General features: G+C 47.9%; 1 protein-coding gene across 1 annotated transcript in view; it reads left to right on the top strand.

The window, feature by feature from the left end:
• The first annotated feature begins 4,074 nt into the window (after positions 1–4,074).
• LOC109310436 (puratrophin-1-like) overlaps positions 4,075–14,049 on the top strand; it is a 55,969-nt gene continuing 45,994 nt past the window's right edge. Inside the window, exons 1-3 of the mRNA XM_019535564.1 lie at positions 4,075–4,235; positions 5,796–5,918; positions 13,220–13,411. Coding sequence (XP_019391109.1) covers positions 4,161–4,235; positions 5,796–5,918; positions 13,220–13,411 — 390 coding nt within the window. The 5' untranslated portion in view covers positions 4,075–4,160. The remainder of the gene's footprint in view (positions 4,236–5,795; positions 5,919–13,219; positions 13,412–14,049) is intronic.

Raw genomic sequence — 14,049 nt, 5'->3', positions numbered from 1 at the left:
CATTCCAAGCAGCTGAGAATCTTCTTTTACAGTTAACATTAGATACATATTTTAGTTAAAAAATCATGACAGTCTGTTGGATTCATTTGTGTAGCAGTTGGCTGCATCCTCTGGCATTTTTTCAGGGCTGCAGAGTTAGTGTCATGAAATTATGGGTCTTGTTCTTACTGCTCCTTTACCATTTGCCTGGAGCCCCAGAGTGGGGAATACACTGACTCTGCCACTAGGAATCCTATGTGCAATGAGTTTGGCCCCAGTTGTCCTACAGCTCCCATTCAAACATGGAAAGAGGAGCCAAAGTCACCCTGTGACTTGCCGCATTGTTCACTCCAAAGGGTCAACCAGTGGAACAGCTGCGATATTTGTTTCATAGAGTTAAAATCAGAAGGGATCATTAATCAGATTGTCTGATCTCCTGTATAGTGTGCCATTATATTCCATACAAATACCCTGTATCAAGCCCAGTAACCTTATTTAAAGTACTGAAGTCCTCAGCTGATTAGGTGAGACAGGTCCAAATGATCCCAGCAGATGACCAGGTGACAAACCTGGCTAGACAAAACATGATCAGGCTACATCTCACACGTGGAGTGAGGCTGCACAGTAACTGGAAACAAAGATAGTCCTGTAATATTTCACATATTTCCTGGCTGACCCTGTATGGTGTACAATGGACTTCAAGAGATGGGATAAGAGAGAGAGTGGTCCAATGCTCTGAGGTAATCAGAGAATCCTCCTTATATGCCTGGCTGGGGTGTCTTACTCTTAGGTCAGAGTCACTCTGATTGCCTGATTTGAGGTTAGGAAGGAGGTTTCTACCTAGTGAGGTTAGCAGAGATCTTTGGGGTGGTTTTCATGTTCTGGAAGCTGCAAGGGAATTCAAATCAGTGTGGGTGGGCACTGTTTAAATACCTTTCCCCTTAGCATTCGCTCTGCTTCTGTGAGATGCAGGCTCCTGGGCTTGATGGGTCTGTGGTCTGACCCAGTACAAGACTTCTTATGTTCTCAGGTTTGTTGTTGGGGGAATTTGTCTGGATCACCTTATCTCTAATTTACTTTATGGTTGTTGGTGGAATGCAGTGGTTAAACTTAAGGCAGAACTGCTAAGAGTCGAGCCTGTGTCTCAGATCTGCCTTGAGACAGCTGGGAGAGAGCAGATAAAGAGTTACATTGTTTTATTTGGGGTCCCTGCAGCTCATTACCAGCACTTACCAGAACAATACTTTAAAACCAGCTATAGGAACCCCATGTCTTATGAACTCCAGTATCTCTGATGTGAGTCTAAGTATGATTTTGCCTGTGATCATTCACTCTGGCATTCTGAAGGTTATAAAAAAAGAGAAGAAAGGAAGAAACGCCCCCCCCCCCCACACCAGGGACAAGTAGCAGTGCGCAGAGATTGAGGTTTAAAAATTGGCTGCTGCAGATTTGGCAGAACCTCATGTATGGAAACTTCCTGTGGGTTTGCACTGTGCAGACTGGATTGTTTAGAATGATCATTCAGCCTCATGCCAATGAAGGACTACAAAGATATTTTCAGGATGATTGCCAATAAGTGTCAAAAATTCAGCTATATCGTATAGATAAAACCACAGTAACATATGGTATAAATGAATTTGAATTCTAAACTTCTAGTTACTTATGTTCTAAATACCTGGCTGTTACCAGTCTAGTCATATAGTCCAGCGAGTTGGGCATCTCAACAGTTTTGACAAACACCACAAGAAGCATCTTCTTATCTTTAAACATCAAAACTCCTTTTAAAATTTGGCCTGATGTTCAAAGGAGGACATGGGCATTTAAAACATGATAGAGATGGTGTTTAGGAACTGGATCAAATTGTTTTCATAGGCATCTAGAAAAGGCAGTGCCTGAAATCTAGGTACCCTGTTCCAGAAGGTAATCCACATTATCAGGATTAGGGGTGTAGAATTCCCAAACAATTAGTGAAGACGGGTAGCTCCAGAGCAGGGGTGGGCAATTATTTTGGGTGAAGGCCCACTTACTGAGTTTTGCAAGCCATTGAGTGCTGCATGACAGGCAGCCAGGGGCAGATAAATATTAATTTTAAAAAAATTTTAGGGGCCCCACGGGCTGGATAGAATGGCCTGACAGGGTGCATCCGGCCCATGGGCTGTATTTTGTCCACCGCTACTTCAGAGGATGATTCAGGCCACCTAGGCATTAAGCAGGGAGTCTCCTAGAAGCAGCCAGTAAGAAATGCACAGGGGTATGTCTGAACTCCAGTCTCTCCTCAGACCTTGGGCATCTGACTGGCATGTGAATGTTGGGCACCCTTGTTCTCTTGGGATCCAGAGTGCCCAGAAGTGAGGTGCCTAATTTACACTGACAACTGCATTTAGTTTAAAGAAAAATATAGCATCTTGCAGTCTCTGTTAAATACAGAATTTCTCTGGGAGGGTAGAAACTTGTGTTTTGGTCACTGCTTCCCAGGTTGTTTGTTCATTTTACCTTAGATGGTCAGTGGCTAAAAAACAGAAATCACAGTAGGAGCAGAGACCAAAATCCAGGTTCTGCAAATGTATGGGGTAGAGTGCTTCACTTGGTAGTGAACTCAGTGCTGCTGGGACTTGGGCAGGCTTTAAGCACATTCCAGCTCCCATCTGGATTACAGTGGAGCTCAAGTAGAATTTGGTGCCTAACATTTGGTAAGCTCTGGCCCACACCAGTAAAAGGCAGCCAACTCCTGGTTTAGAGCTGAGTGAGTCTCCCACTTACCAAGACTCACTCAGAAATTAGTTCCTAGACTTCTGCCATCTGAAAGAGCTCAAACCATACCCCCAGTCTCCCAGGAGAATGCCAGGTGAGAGATGAGGCTGGAGAGGAGGGACTCTCCTCTTTTCCCATTGAACCTGCAGCACTGGAAGGCAGCCAGGCATGCAAGATGTGTTGGATCCAAAATAAAGAGCAACAAGTAATGCAAGTGGCTGTAGCCTAGTGGTGCCGATACTCAGCTGGGAGGGACTGCCTTGGGTCCTGGTCCCTGCTTCCTGGATTGTTTGTTCATTTAACTTTTAGCAGGTATTGGGTTAAAAAAAAAAAGAAATTGGGACTCTGGAACTCTCCCCTCCCCGCTGCCAAGTGAGTCTCTAACCACTAGGCTGCTGAGTCAAGTTCCTTCTCATTTGCTTTCTTTTGGGCCCATGGATCTTAACATGTTGCATAATCCCAGCTTCAGCAGCTGGGGTAGAGAGTATGTCTCAATATAGTTGATAGCCTGGTGCATAAGGCACTCTCTTGAGAGATGGGAGATATGGGTTTGGCCCTCTCAGGTGTATCATACTGTTAATACATTGGAAAGTACATCAGAGAGGTTCAAAGATGCCACAAAATGACCACTACAGAGCAAAGGCTCCTCCGCAGAAGCTAAAACTTTGTTTCCATCCTAGCCCATGAATCCCAATCCGTCTGTAATAGAGCTCCAGACCCTACACTGATGTGATGGGACAAGCAGAGAGGAACTTCCAGCCTGGATTAAAAGATATGATTTTGTCTTAGTTACTAATGACACCGCCAAGTGTTAAAAGTGAAGGAATGTTGGAACTCCACTTTTGCTGACTCTCTTGATGATGTTTGTTTTGCAGATTTCTCTGAATTTAAACAGTAGAAGTCCATAACATTGTCTTCCCTTTCAGGAGCTTGATGTTACACTGGTTTAGATTCAAGTCCTTCAAGACACCACTGACTTGCTTAAAAATCACTGCTCCTTTTGCAAAGTTAAAATAATCAAGGAGAAGTCTTTTAGTCTTGGGTTGTTTCTGTACAAAATCTTAATGTGGAATCAGAATGTTGTGTCCCTTCTTAAATATGTGAGCTTTGGAATAAAGTTCTGTAGGAAACTTGACTGGGAGGAGGAGCCCCAGAAGTCCCTGAAGACTGTCTTCCATCACAGTGGAATAGAGTGTGGTGACATCAGTGTTGGAACAGTGATGTGAATGGAAGTAGCAGAAGTGATGCACTGTATTCTTCCGTGATAAGAAAGTCCTGTATAAAGGGTGACTGAGGGGCTGTCCTACACAGATGAAATGTTAGCAAGAAGGTGAAACCTAGCAACTGTACTTGTGTTCCCTTTCAGGGACGCACTGGATGCTGCTACCCTGCTTTATAATGAGGTGGATGAAGGCGTCCATCGGCTGGTGATGTTGTCAAACAAACGCATCCAGGAGCTGGAGCTAGTGATGGAGTTTGAGAGCTGTGAAGAATGTTTTAAGGAGGTAAGGCCAGTTTGTCTCTGGTATAATGAATAGCTGTGTGGTTACAATTTGAATGCATGTTTCAGAAAGGTTCTGTGTACTTGAGTTCTTGTCAGGCCTTGAATACATTGCATTTGGAACAATATATTAAGGGTCCCCAAAGGATGACCCACATCACTAAAACATTCCACAAATAACATAGCACTTCAGCACTCTTTTCCCATGAATAGGTGAGTGCTTCCCTACATGATTAACATTGTATTAGTTGATATTCCTACCCTGGTAAGATGCATGCATTTGGGGACTGGTTTTCAGATGAGAGTACCAAGTCAAAAGGGAATCTTTATGCTCTGTACCTCTGAAAACCTATCCTTTAACATCTAATTTGAAGGAGTTAACCTCAGCTAGTTTGCTCCTGATATATACTGATTCACCTGAGAGAAGACTTAGGCCTTCACAGCCATCCTTGGTGAGTAGCACAACTGACCCGGAATCTTCTGGGAATTCTCCATTCCACTTTCCTCTCCTCTGGGGAGAACTGGTTTTATTTAGAGATGCAGCCAATCCCGTAGTCCTGTGAGAAAAGGTGTATCCAGGGGTTGATGATTCTTAAAGATCCTTCCATTCAGAGGAAGACAAGTGCTGTGCCCCTCTCCTTAGCACAATAAGCCTGATGCAAGAAGCCTGAGTTTATACTACCAAACAGAATTCATAAATTGCACATAGACAGGTCCCCCAAACAGTTACCTCGATATTGTCTGCTGAGCTGCATTTGGAATTCAATTGAGTAAAAAGCTTAAGTCACCAGAGGGCTGAGATTGCTCAGGACTGTGCTTTATTTACAGCTCCCAGGTTTGGAATAGGACTTGGAAGTGCTGCCACCCTGCTGATTTTGCTGTGTTGTGTGAAACAGTGCTGAACTCCAGCAAAGAGAGTCAGTCCTTAGTCAAGTGACTTTACCCAGCTATACCTAAGAGTATGAATCCAAAACACTGGCAGTCATTGGCTTGTGACAAAAAGCCAGCAGGAGCTAGCCTGGACACTAGAGATTATATGAGGAGTTGTCTTCAAAAATAGAGAATGGTATTTTTAGCCCCCAAATAACCATGAAGTTCCCTTAAGGGGCAGGATGCCATTAATGTGCTCACAGGGATACAGATGGTCCTCATCCTTCTGCCGACATAATATGCCAGAGGGGAAGACCTGGCAGCAAATAGATCTTTTTTCCTTTTGGCAGCAAGGGCAGCAGAAACATAGGACCAGCCTGAGATGTAGGGCGTTCACCAGACTGCAGTTCACTGAGAAGCTCAGAGATGAAGCAGCTACTTGCCTAATGACATATGGTCAACAGTAGGGCTTAGCAATTAACCTTTAATCTGAAATGGAAAAAGTCTGTGCAGAAAGCAGAAGGTTTGCACTGGAAAGCCAAGATGTGGGGAGAACTGTTCACTCACATTCTTTCCAGCGATTAAATGATCAGCCTTTACCAGAGAAGCTCCCAGCTCTTTCCACACAAAAGCCAGCCTTTGCAGAGGAGCAATGATTGGTTAATAGCATGGTTGTTTTTCCCCTTTTCTCTAGGTCAGCAGTTGGATTGAGAATGTTGGCAGGAAGCAGCTGAAGGAAATGATCAACTTGGATGATTCACTGGAGATATTGCTTCAAACACAGAAACAGTTCAGGGAATTTGATCTTGTTGCCAGTGTAAGTTGTTTTCTCTTTGGAAAGATGTGCTTAACAGTACCCAAGTACAGACGAGATCATGGCATGACATGACTGCCACAATAGGGCAGGAGTTAGCTGGGGAGGGCAGCCTGCCAGGAAGAATGCATAGAATATGCTGACATGACTTCTGGGGATATGCCTGATAGTTCCCTCTGAGCGAGGTTTACGTATAGTGAGCTGCACGTCTGAGTGGAGACACTGTGTGCATCTCTAAGGCTAGAAATCGGTAGAGGTGCACCGATACATTGGTCTGATATTGGATCAGTACCAATATAAAGAAAACTGGCAGTATCAGATATCGGCCTGATGGACCCAATAATTTGGCCGATAAATGCCCGTGCTGCGTGCAGCTGCCATGCAGCACTCAGGCAGCATGGAGCACAGCCAGCAGCATGGAGAGCTGCCTCCAGTGGGTAAATCTGGTGTGGTGGAAGAGAACGGGGGAGGGAAGGGGAGTAGGCAGGAGGATCAATGCCTCTCCATGGTGAAGGAAGGGGTAAAGGTAGGACAGGTGCTTCCCAAGCGGGGTGGAGGGGGGCTGGAGCCACAGCTCACAGTGGGGGGAGGCGGTTCTCACCACTGCTTGCACCCTGGGAGGGCATCGGGATTGGGGGAGTGCGCCCTGGATTTGTGCGGGGTAGGCTGCAGCTGGGGCTACGTGGGGCTCTTCTCAGGGGGGACTGGGCTTGGAGTGGGTGCCGGCGGTGCTGGGAGGATGCTGCATCCACTCCAGATTTCACCACTGCTCCACTCCCAGCACCGCCATCCCCAGCCATCTGGCATAGCCCTGGCTTTTCCCAGCACATGGGTGGAGGCAGGGCGTTGAGCTGGGGCTGCGCTGGGTGGTTGGTGGTGGTGGCATTGGGATTGGAGCAGCAGTGAAATTTGGGGTGGATGCAGCATCCTTGCAGTGCTGCCAGCACCCGCTCCGAGCCCAGCCCCTGCCAAGAAGAGCCCCGTGCTGAAGTCCACCCAACCTTCCCCATGCAGATCTGGGGACACATATCTGCCTCGTGTCCTCCCGGGGTGCTTGCAGTGGTGGGAGCCACCTCCTCCCCACAAACCCCAGCTCCAGCCCCCATCTGCCCTGCCTGGACACTGCCTGCCCTTTCCCCTACCCCCTCCCTCACCACAGGGGGCATTGATCTGCACCTCCCCACATGCCCCTTCCCTCCCCCTTCCCCTTCCACCGCATGGACTTACCAGCTGGAGGCAGCTGTATGGGAAATCGGATTGGTATTGGCCAATATGCCTCCTTAAATATCGGCTATCAGTATCAGCCCCAAAAATCTCTGTCGGTGCACCCCTAGAAATTGATGTTCCCAAATAAAACAGATCAGTCATGCCAGGATTTGGTTTAGCTAGGGATGATCCTGCCTCATCAGGGTGTTGGACTACATGACCTCCCAAGGTCTCTTCCAGCCCTACTTCTCTGATTCTCTATAATGTGTCCTGGCATGGCTGACCTACATCATGGGGCAAGACTCGTTGCCTGTTGTCCCACCTGTTAATTCTGTGGGACAATGGAGAATGTATTTCTGTGGTGCTTGAGGAGCTTGGTGCACCCTGGGAATTCCCACACAGAATTGGGCTTCTGTAACCCTGGGAGTGCCTTTTGAGCTTTCTCTGCTTATGGAGACGTGTTCCAGAGATTCATAGATTCATAGATGTTAGGGTCGGAATGGACCTCAGTAGGTCATCAAGTCTGACCCCCTGCCCTGGGCAGGAAGAAGCACTGGTGTCAGATGACCCCAGCCTAGTGCTTGTCCAGTCTCCTCTTGAAGACCCCCAGGGTAGGGGAGAGCACCACCTCCTTTGGAAGCCCATTCTAGGTTCTGGCAACCCTAACTGCGAAGAAGTTCTTTCTAACGTTCAGCCTAAATCTGCTTTCGAACAATTTGTGGCCATTGTTCCTAGTTACTCCAGGGGGTGCTCTAGTTAATAGAGCATCTCCTATTCCATGCTACCCTCCCCTGATGAATTTATAGACAGCCACAAGATCACTTCTCAGCCTTCTCTTGCAAAGGCTGAAGAGATCTAAGTCCCTCAGTCTCTCCTTGTAGGGCCTTGCCTGCAGGCCTCTGACCATATGAGTGGCCTTCCTCCGAACCTTCTCAAGATTCTCCGCATCCCCCTTGAAGTGCAGCACTTAAAACTGGATGCAGTACTCCAACTGCGGTCTGACCAGTGCCACATAGAGAGGAAGCATCTCCGCCCTGGACCTGTTCATCATGCATCTGCTAATGCATGATAAAGTGTGGTTAGCCTTGTTGATCGCTTCGTCACATTGACGATTCATGTTCATCTTGGAGTCAATTATGACTTCAGGATCCCTTTCTGCTGCTATGCTACTGAGAAGGTCATCCCCCAGCCTGTAAGTGTGTTGGTGGTTCTTTTTGTCCAGGTGCAGCACTTTGCATTTGTCCTTGTTGAACTGCATCCTATTTCATTCCGCCTGTTTTTCCAACCTGTCCAGATCCGCTTGGATGTGTTCCCTCCCCTCTGGTGTGTTAACTTTGCCTCGTAATTTGGTATCATCTGCGAACTTGGACAGGGTGCTCTCCATGCCCTCATCCAAATCACTGATGAAGATATTGAATAGCACGGGTCCAGAGACCAAGCCTTGCAGGACTCCACTGCCCGCGTCTTTCCAGGTCAATATTGACTTGTCCACCACTACTCTCTGGGTGCAACCCCCAAGCCAATTTGCCACCCACCTGACCGTGTAATCATTTACATCACAGCTTGTCAGTTTACTTACAAGAACAGAATGTGATACCCTATCAAAGGCTTTCTTAAAGTCTAGGTAAATGACATCTACCTCGACTCCTGTGTCTAGCATTTTGTGTCCTGGTCAGAAAAAGAAAAAAGGGTAGTCTGGCAGGACCTACCCGCAGTGAACCTGATTTCCTTTTATCATTATTTCCCTTGTTGGGCTTCCACAAATGTGATCCTTAATGATTTTTCCAGAGTTTTCCCAAGGATAGAGGTGAAACTAACTGGCCTATAATTTCTGGGTTCCTCCCTCCTCCCCTTCTTGAAAACAGGGACTACATTTGCCCTTTTCCAGTTCTCTGGGACCTGACTGGAGCACTGTGAGTGCTCAAACAGCCGTGCCGGCGGCCCTGCTATGACACTGGCCAATTCCTTCAGCACCCTTGGATAAAGTTCATCTGGGCCCGCTGATTTGAACACATCCAGCCCCTCCAAGTACCCTTTCACTAAGTCTGTGCTAACAGTTGGTGGGCTGGTATCCCTCCTGTGTCTATCTGTGATCCAACTGGGAGATTTGTTTTGGTCCATGTCTAGGAATACAGATGAAAAGAACTCATTGAAGAGCTCAGCTTTGTCCCCCTTCTCCGTCACCAACTGCCCTAGTTTGTCCTGTAGGGGTCCTATGCTACCCTGCGCCTTCCTTTTGCTCCCTATATATCTGAAGAAGGACTTTTTATTGTCCTTAATTTTTGTCACCAGCCTAAGTTTTAATCCTGCTTAGGCCTTCCTAACTGATTCCCTGCAAGTGCAAGCCAGGGAGGTATACTCCTCCTTGGTAGCAGCCCCCTGTTTCCACAGTCTGTATTACTCTTTCTTTGCCCTTAGGCTTTCCTGGACTTCCCTGTTCAGCCAAGAGGGCTTCTTGGCCCCTTTTCCCCCTTCTGTGCGCAATAGGATTGTCTCCGTCTGTGCCTGTAGGACCGCTCCCTTGAAGAACAACCACCCTTTCGCCAATGCTCTTGTGCTTTAATGCCTCACTAACTAATCTCCTGAGCACACTGAAGTTAGCCTTTAAGACGTCTAGCACTTCAGCCATGCTAGTTAGTTTACCCACCCTTCACCAGATAGTGAATTCAAGCAATCAATGGTCACTATCCCCTAGGTTACATTGTACCTGCAGATTCCCCACCTGGTCATCCCCTGTAGCTAACGCCAACTCCAGCAAGGAGTTTCCCCTAGTGGGACCATATACCTCCTGCATTAGGTGGAGGTCCTGTATGCAGGTTAAGAACCTATGTGAGTGGGCAGATTTCGCTGACTGCTTCTCCCAGCAGATGTCAGGGTAGTTTAGGTCACCCATGACAACCATATCTCCCGACTGTACAGCCTCTGAGAGCTGTCTGGAGAATTCCAGGTCTAGCTCATCCTCCTGGTGTGGCGGTCTATAGTAGACCCCCACTACCAAGTCCCTTTCCCCTTGACCCCCTTGTATCCTGGCCCACGGTACCTTGGTTTGGCCCTCCCCTGATCCCATCTTGATTATAGAGGATGTATATTGTTCCTTAACATAGAGAGCAATACCCCCCCCTTTTTCCCCACTCGATCCCATCTGTACAACCTGTAACCCTCAATGTCTACTGCCCAATCGTGAGTAGGGTCCCACCAGGTTTCAGCTAGTCCAACCAGGTTGAAGTTGTTGCTTGCAAGCAAGAGTGAAAATTCTTCCTGCTTGTTCCCCATGCTCCTAGCATTATTGTAGAGATATTTAAGCCCCACGATGCATGCCCTTTGTACCCCCCTGTCCTGATGTCTGTCGGGCCCCTTAGTGCTTACCTTAGTGCTTACCTGGGCTGATCCAGTGCAGGTAAGCACTAAAGTAAGCACTAAGGGGCCTGATAGACATCAGGATAGGGGAGTACCAAATCCTGGGGGAACATTTTGATAAGGAGGGGAAAGCTGGGCATGCACTTCTGAGACCTAAAGGGACCTGCACAGATGTTCCTAAGGTGCACAAGATTGGGTGCCTCAAGTCCCTGGAGCACCTACTCAGAGCAGCTGGAGAGCATGGGCACTCAGGCTGCCCACCCTCTTGCGCTGTGAAGTAAATGGATGTCAAATAGCAAGCATATTAAATATGCATGGTTGGTAAAGCAAACAAAAACCCTGGTTTGCATCTATAGATGCTTCTCAAGTAAATCTCAGTATGTTATCCTCCCACTGTACTCAGCCTTGGTGAGGCCACAGCTGGAGTACTGCATCCAATTCTGGGCTTCGCAATTCAAGAAGGATGTCTTGAGAGAGTCCAGAGGAGAGCCACATGCATGATGACAGGTCAAGAGAATAGGCTTTATGAAGACAGGTTGAGAACCATGGAACTCTTCAGTCTGGAAAAGCATAGGCTCAGGGACGACCTGGTGGCTGCCTATAAGTACACAAGGGGTGTTCATCAGGATCTGGGAGAAAGTTTGTTCACCAGAGCGCCTCAGAGAAAACCAAGGACCAATGGTCATAAACTCCTACAAGACCATTTTAGGCTGGACATAAGAAAAAATTTCTTTACTGTCCAAGCCCCCAAGACCTGGAGTAGACTCCCTCCAGATGTGGTGTAGGCATCTACTCTGGACTTATTCAGGAAACGCTTGGATGCTTATCTTGCTGGGGTCCTTTGACCCTAGCTGTGTTCCTGCCCCTGGGGCAGGGGAGCTGGACTTGATGATCTTCAAGGTCCCTTCCAGCCCTAATGTCTATGAAATCTATGAAATGCTAAATACTAGTATAAATTGATACTACCTTTTGTCATGGCCACAAATTTGGGGCATTTTTTGGTGCAACAAAACATATGGACATCTGTGTGCTTGGCCTTTGTGGTGATGTAAAAATTTTTACAGCAGCACAAGGCAATGTCTGTTTCCACCTTAAGAGGATCTGAGATGCTGTGCTATTGCCCCTTAAATGCCTGTGGAGCAGCGTGGGCTTCGGTGCTCTGCAAACTTAGGCTGAGGACTTTGCTGAACATATATGTCAGAGGGAAATCTAAAACCATTCTTCTCCAGGTGCCATGCACATCATCTAGACCAGGGGTTGGCAACCCCTGGCACACCTGCCGAACGTGGCATGTGAGGACATTTTGCTTGGCACGCCACAGCCAGCCCCAGCTCTGGGTAGCTGCTGCCAGTGATGGAGCCAGACTGCTCCCAGCAGGACTTGCAGTGTCTCAGTGTCTCCCGGGCTGCTCCCAGCAGGCAGCAGCTCCCCAGAGCCAGGGTTGGCTGCAGCCAAGAGGCTCCAAACAGCTGTGCTGGGCTCTGGCATCAGCTCTGCACCAGCACGTGCACGCGCGCCTCGGAATGGGCGGTGGGGGAGGGGCCTGAGGCAGCGCAGCCCTGGTCTTTCCCCCCACTCCCGGCATGGAGGTGATGAGGCTGGTGCAGGTGTTCATAGCCAGCCCGGGCTCTGGGCAGCTGCAGCAAGCAGCGGGCAGGTTGCAAACAGCTGCGCCGGGGTCCACAGCTCTGGCGTCAGCTCCGTGCTGGTGGCGACTGTGTGTGCACCTCGGGGCGGACTGCGGGGCAGTGCAGCCCTCCCCAAGGTGCCTGTGCAGTCCTGTTTTTTAAGACCATATTAAAAAAGACCAGACTGCCTCCCTGCCAAACCCAGAACCACTGCCAAGAAACAAGGCCTTTCCACTCGCTCAGATTCCACCCATACCTGAATCTGGCAACTAGATGGAGGGTTCTGAGCACATATCTAAAAAGAGCCTAGTGGCTGTGCTGAGGTGTATGCTTAACACCCCTCTGATTCCTCTGCTCTCCTTAACTGGCAGAGGTGGATCAAGTGGCCAAGGTGGGTCAGCAATGGCCTATGCTTAGCAGGGATGTGAAATCATAGAATCATCAAGAAGTAGGGTTGGAAGGAACCTCCAGAAGTCATGTAGTCCCAACCCCCTGCTTTGGCAGGATTATCCCTGTCCCAACCATGCTATACAAACCATAATTTAAATTATATAAGACTATTATCGACCTTGACACAGCACAGACCTAACACCCTAACCTGCCACAGGTAAGCCAGGGGAACAATGGCAACCAAATAAACATGGCCTAATCCATCACTTCCTCTGGGTAAATCCACCTAAAAGCCCCTAGTTCCAGGCTACTTACCCCTAGCTGAGTGGGGAAGTCACATATCTCCTCATAAGAGCCCAGCCTGGAGCAAGGATTATTTAAAATATACTCCTGACCTCGTGGTGGACCCTTGGATCTCACTTCAGATTCTTAAAATAGTTCATTTTCTTTGATCCTAAGTAGCTTTTTGTTTTATCATGTAGGCCCTTTGATGCTAAGGCTACAGAGTCCCTGTATCTAACCTGACTCTCACAATTTAGTGGTTCCTTGTAATGATGATTATGCAGAGGAGCACCATTTTGTGAATTCCATAGCATGCTAGAGTTAAGATCCAGTCTAGTTAGCCAGAACCATTCCCAGGCACTTTGAGTGCTGCTCAGGGTATCTGTTTGCAGGTCTCCACTGTACCCCACCGTAACCTATAATTTTGCTTTTTGCTTTCAGGAATATTGTAGAAGGGGTCAGGAAGTGCTGAAGAAACTGAACAGGTGGGAAGACTTTTCCTCTGCAGACCTTCACATTTATAGGGTTAAGCTGCAAGCATATAGAAATCAATTGGAGGAATTCTGCACCCACCTGGATGAAAGTAGGAGTCGGATTAGTGAGACAGTCAGGCTGTATGAATTCTTTGACAAGGTAAGGAGTGAAATGTTGGAACAGCCTTCCAGGAGGAGCTGGGGGTGCTATGGGGAGGGAGGGGTGCAGAACTGATCTGGACTGGACTCAGTGACCCTATGGGTGAAGTCCCTTTTAGCCTAATACCTGTCATTTTTTAAATTTTTTTTGGTAGCTGGAGGAAAGTATATCTGTCCATGAAAAGGCCATTTCTAGTACAGAATGGGATAAAGAATGGGGAATGGTCTGCCACAATTCCTTGTTGGGACATAAGTGTCTGTGAGAGCCCTGCCTGGAGACCCAGGAACCAGATATCAGTTCTTTGCATCCAGAGTTACAGCGCTGATCACTGGTGGTGGGGCCTGGCCGTTGCTTATGCTGAAAACACTATGTCCTTCAGGCTGTGGACAGTACAATGCGGTGTTATGTCAAGAGAAAGCCCTCCAATCCAGCCATGAAAAGAGCCCATTCTCTGTTCTGTGCAAGTCTTTTCTATGCTAGTCCATTCAAAGAAGCAAGACCCCAGAACAAAGGGATGCCTAGGGCAGCAGAGCTTTCTGCTGGGTGGTGAGGCCCATAGGAAGCAAGCAGGACCAAAGGGATGACTAGGTTGAATGGTCACAAACTCCTGCAAGACCGTTTCAGGCTGAACATAAGGA

Source organism: Crocodylus porosus, unplaced genomic scaffold, assembly GCF_001723895.1.
Source record: "Crocodylus porosus isolate Cpor-Errol unplaced genomic scaffold, CroPor_comp1, whole genome shotgun sequence".
NCBI classification, from domain to species: Eukaryota; Metazoa; Chordata; order Crocodylia; family Crocodylidae; genus Crocodylus; species Crocodylus porosus.
Note: the sequence above shows the minus strand (reverse complement) of the source record. Positions and strands in the feature narration are given on the sequence as shown.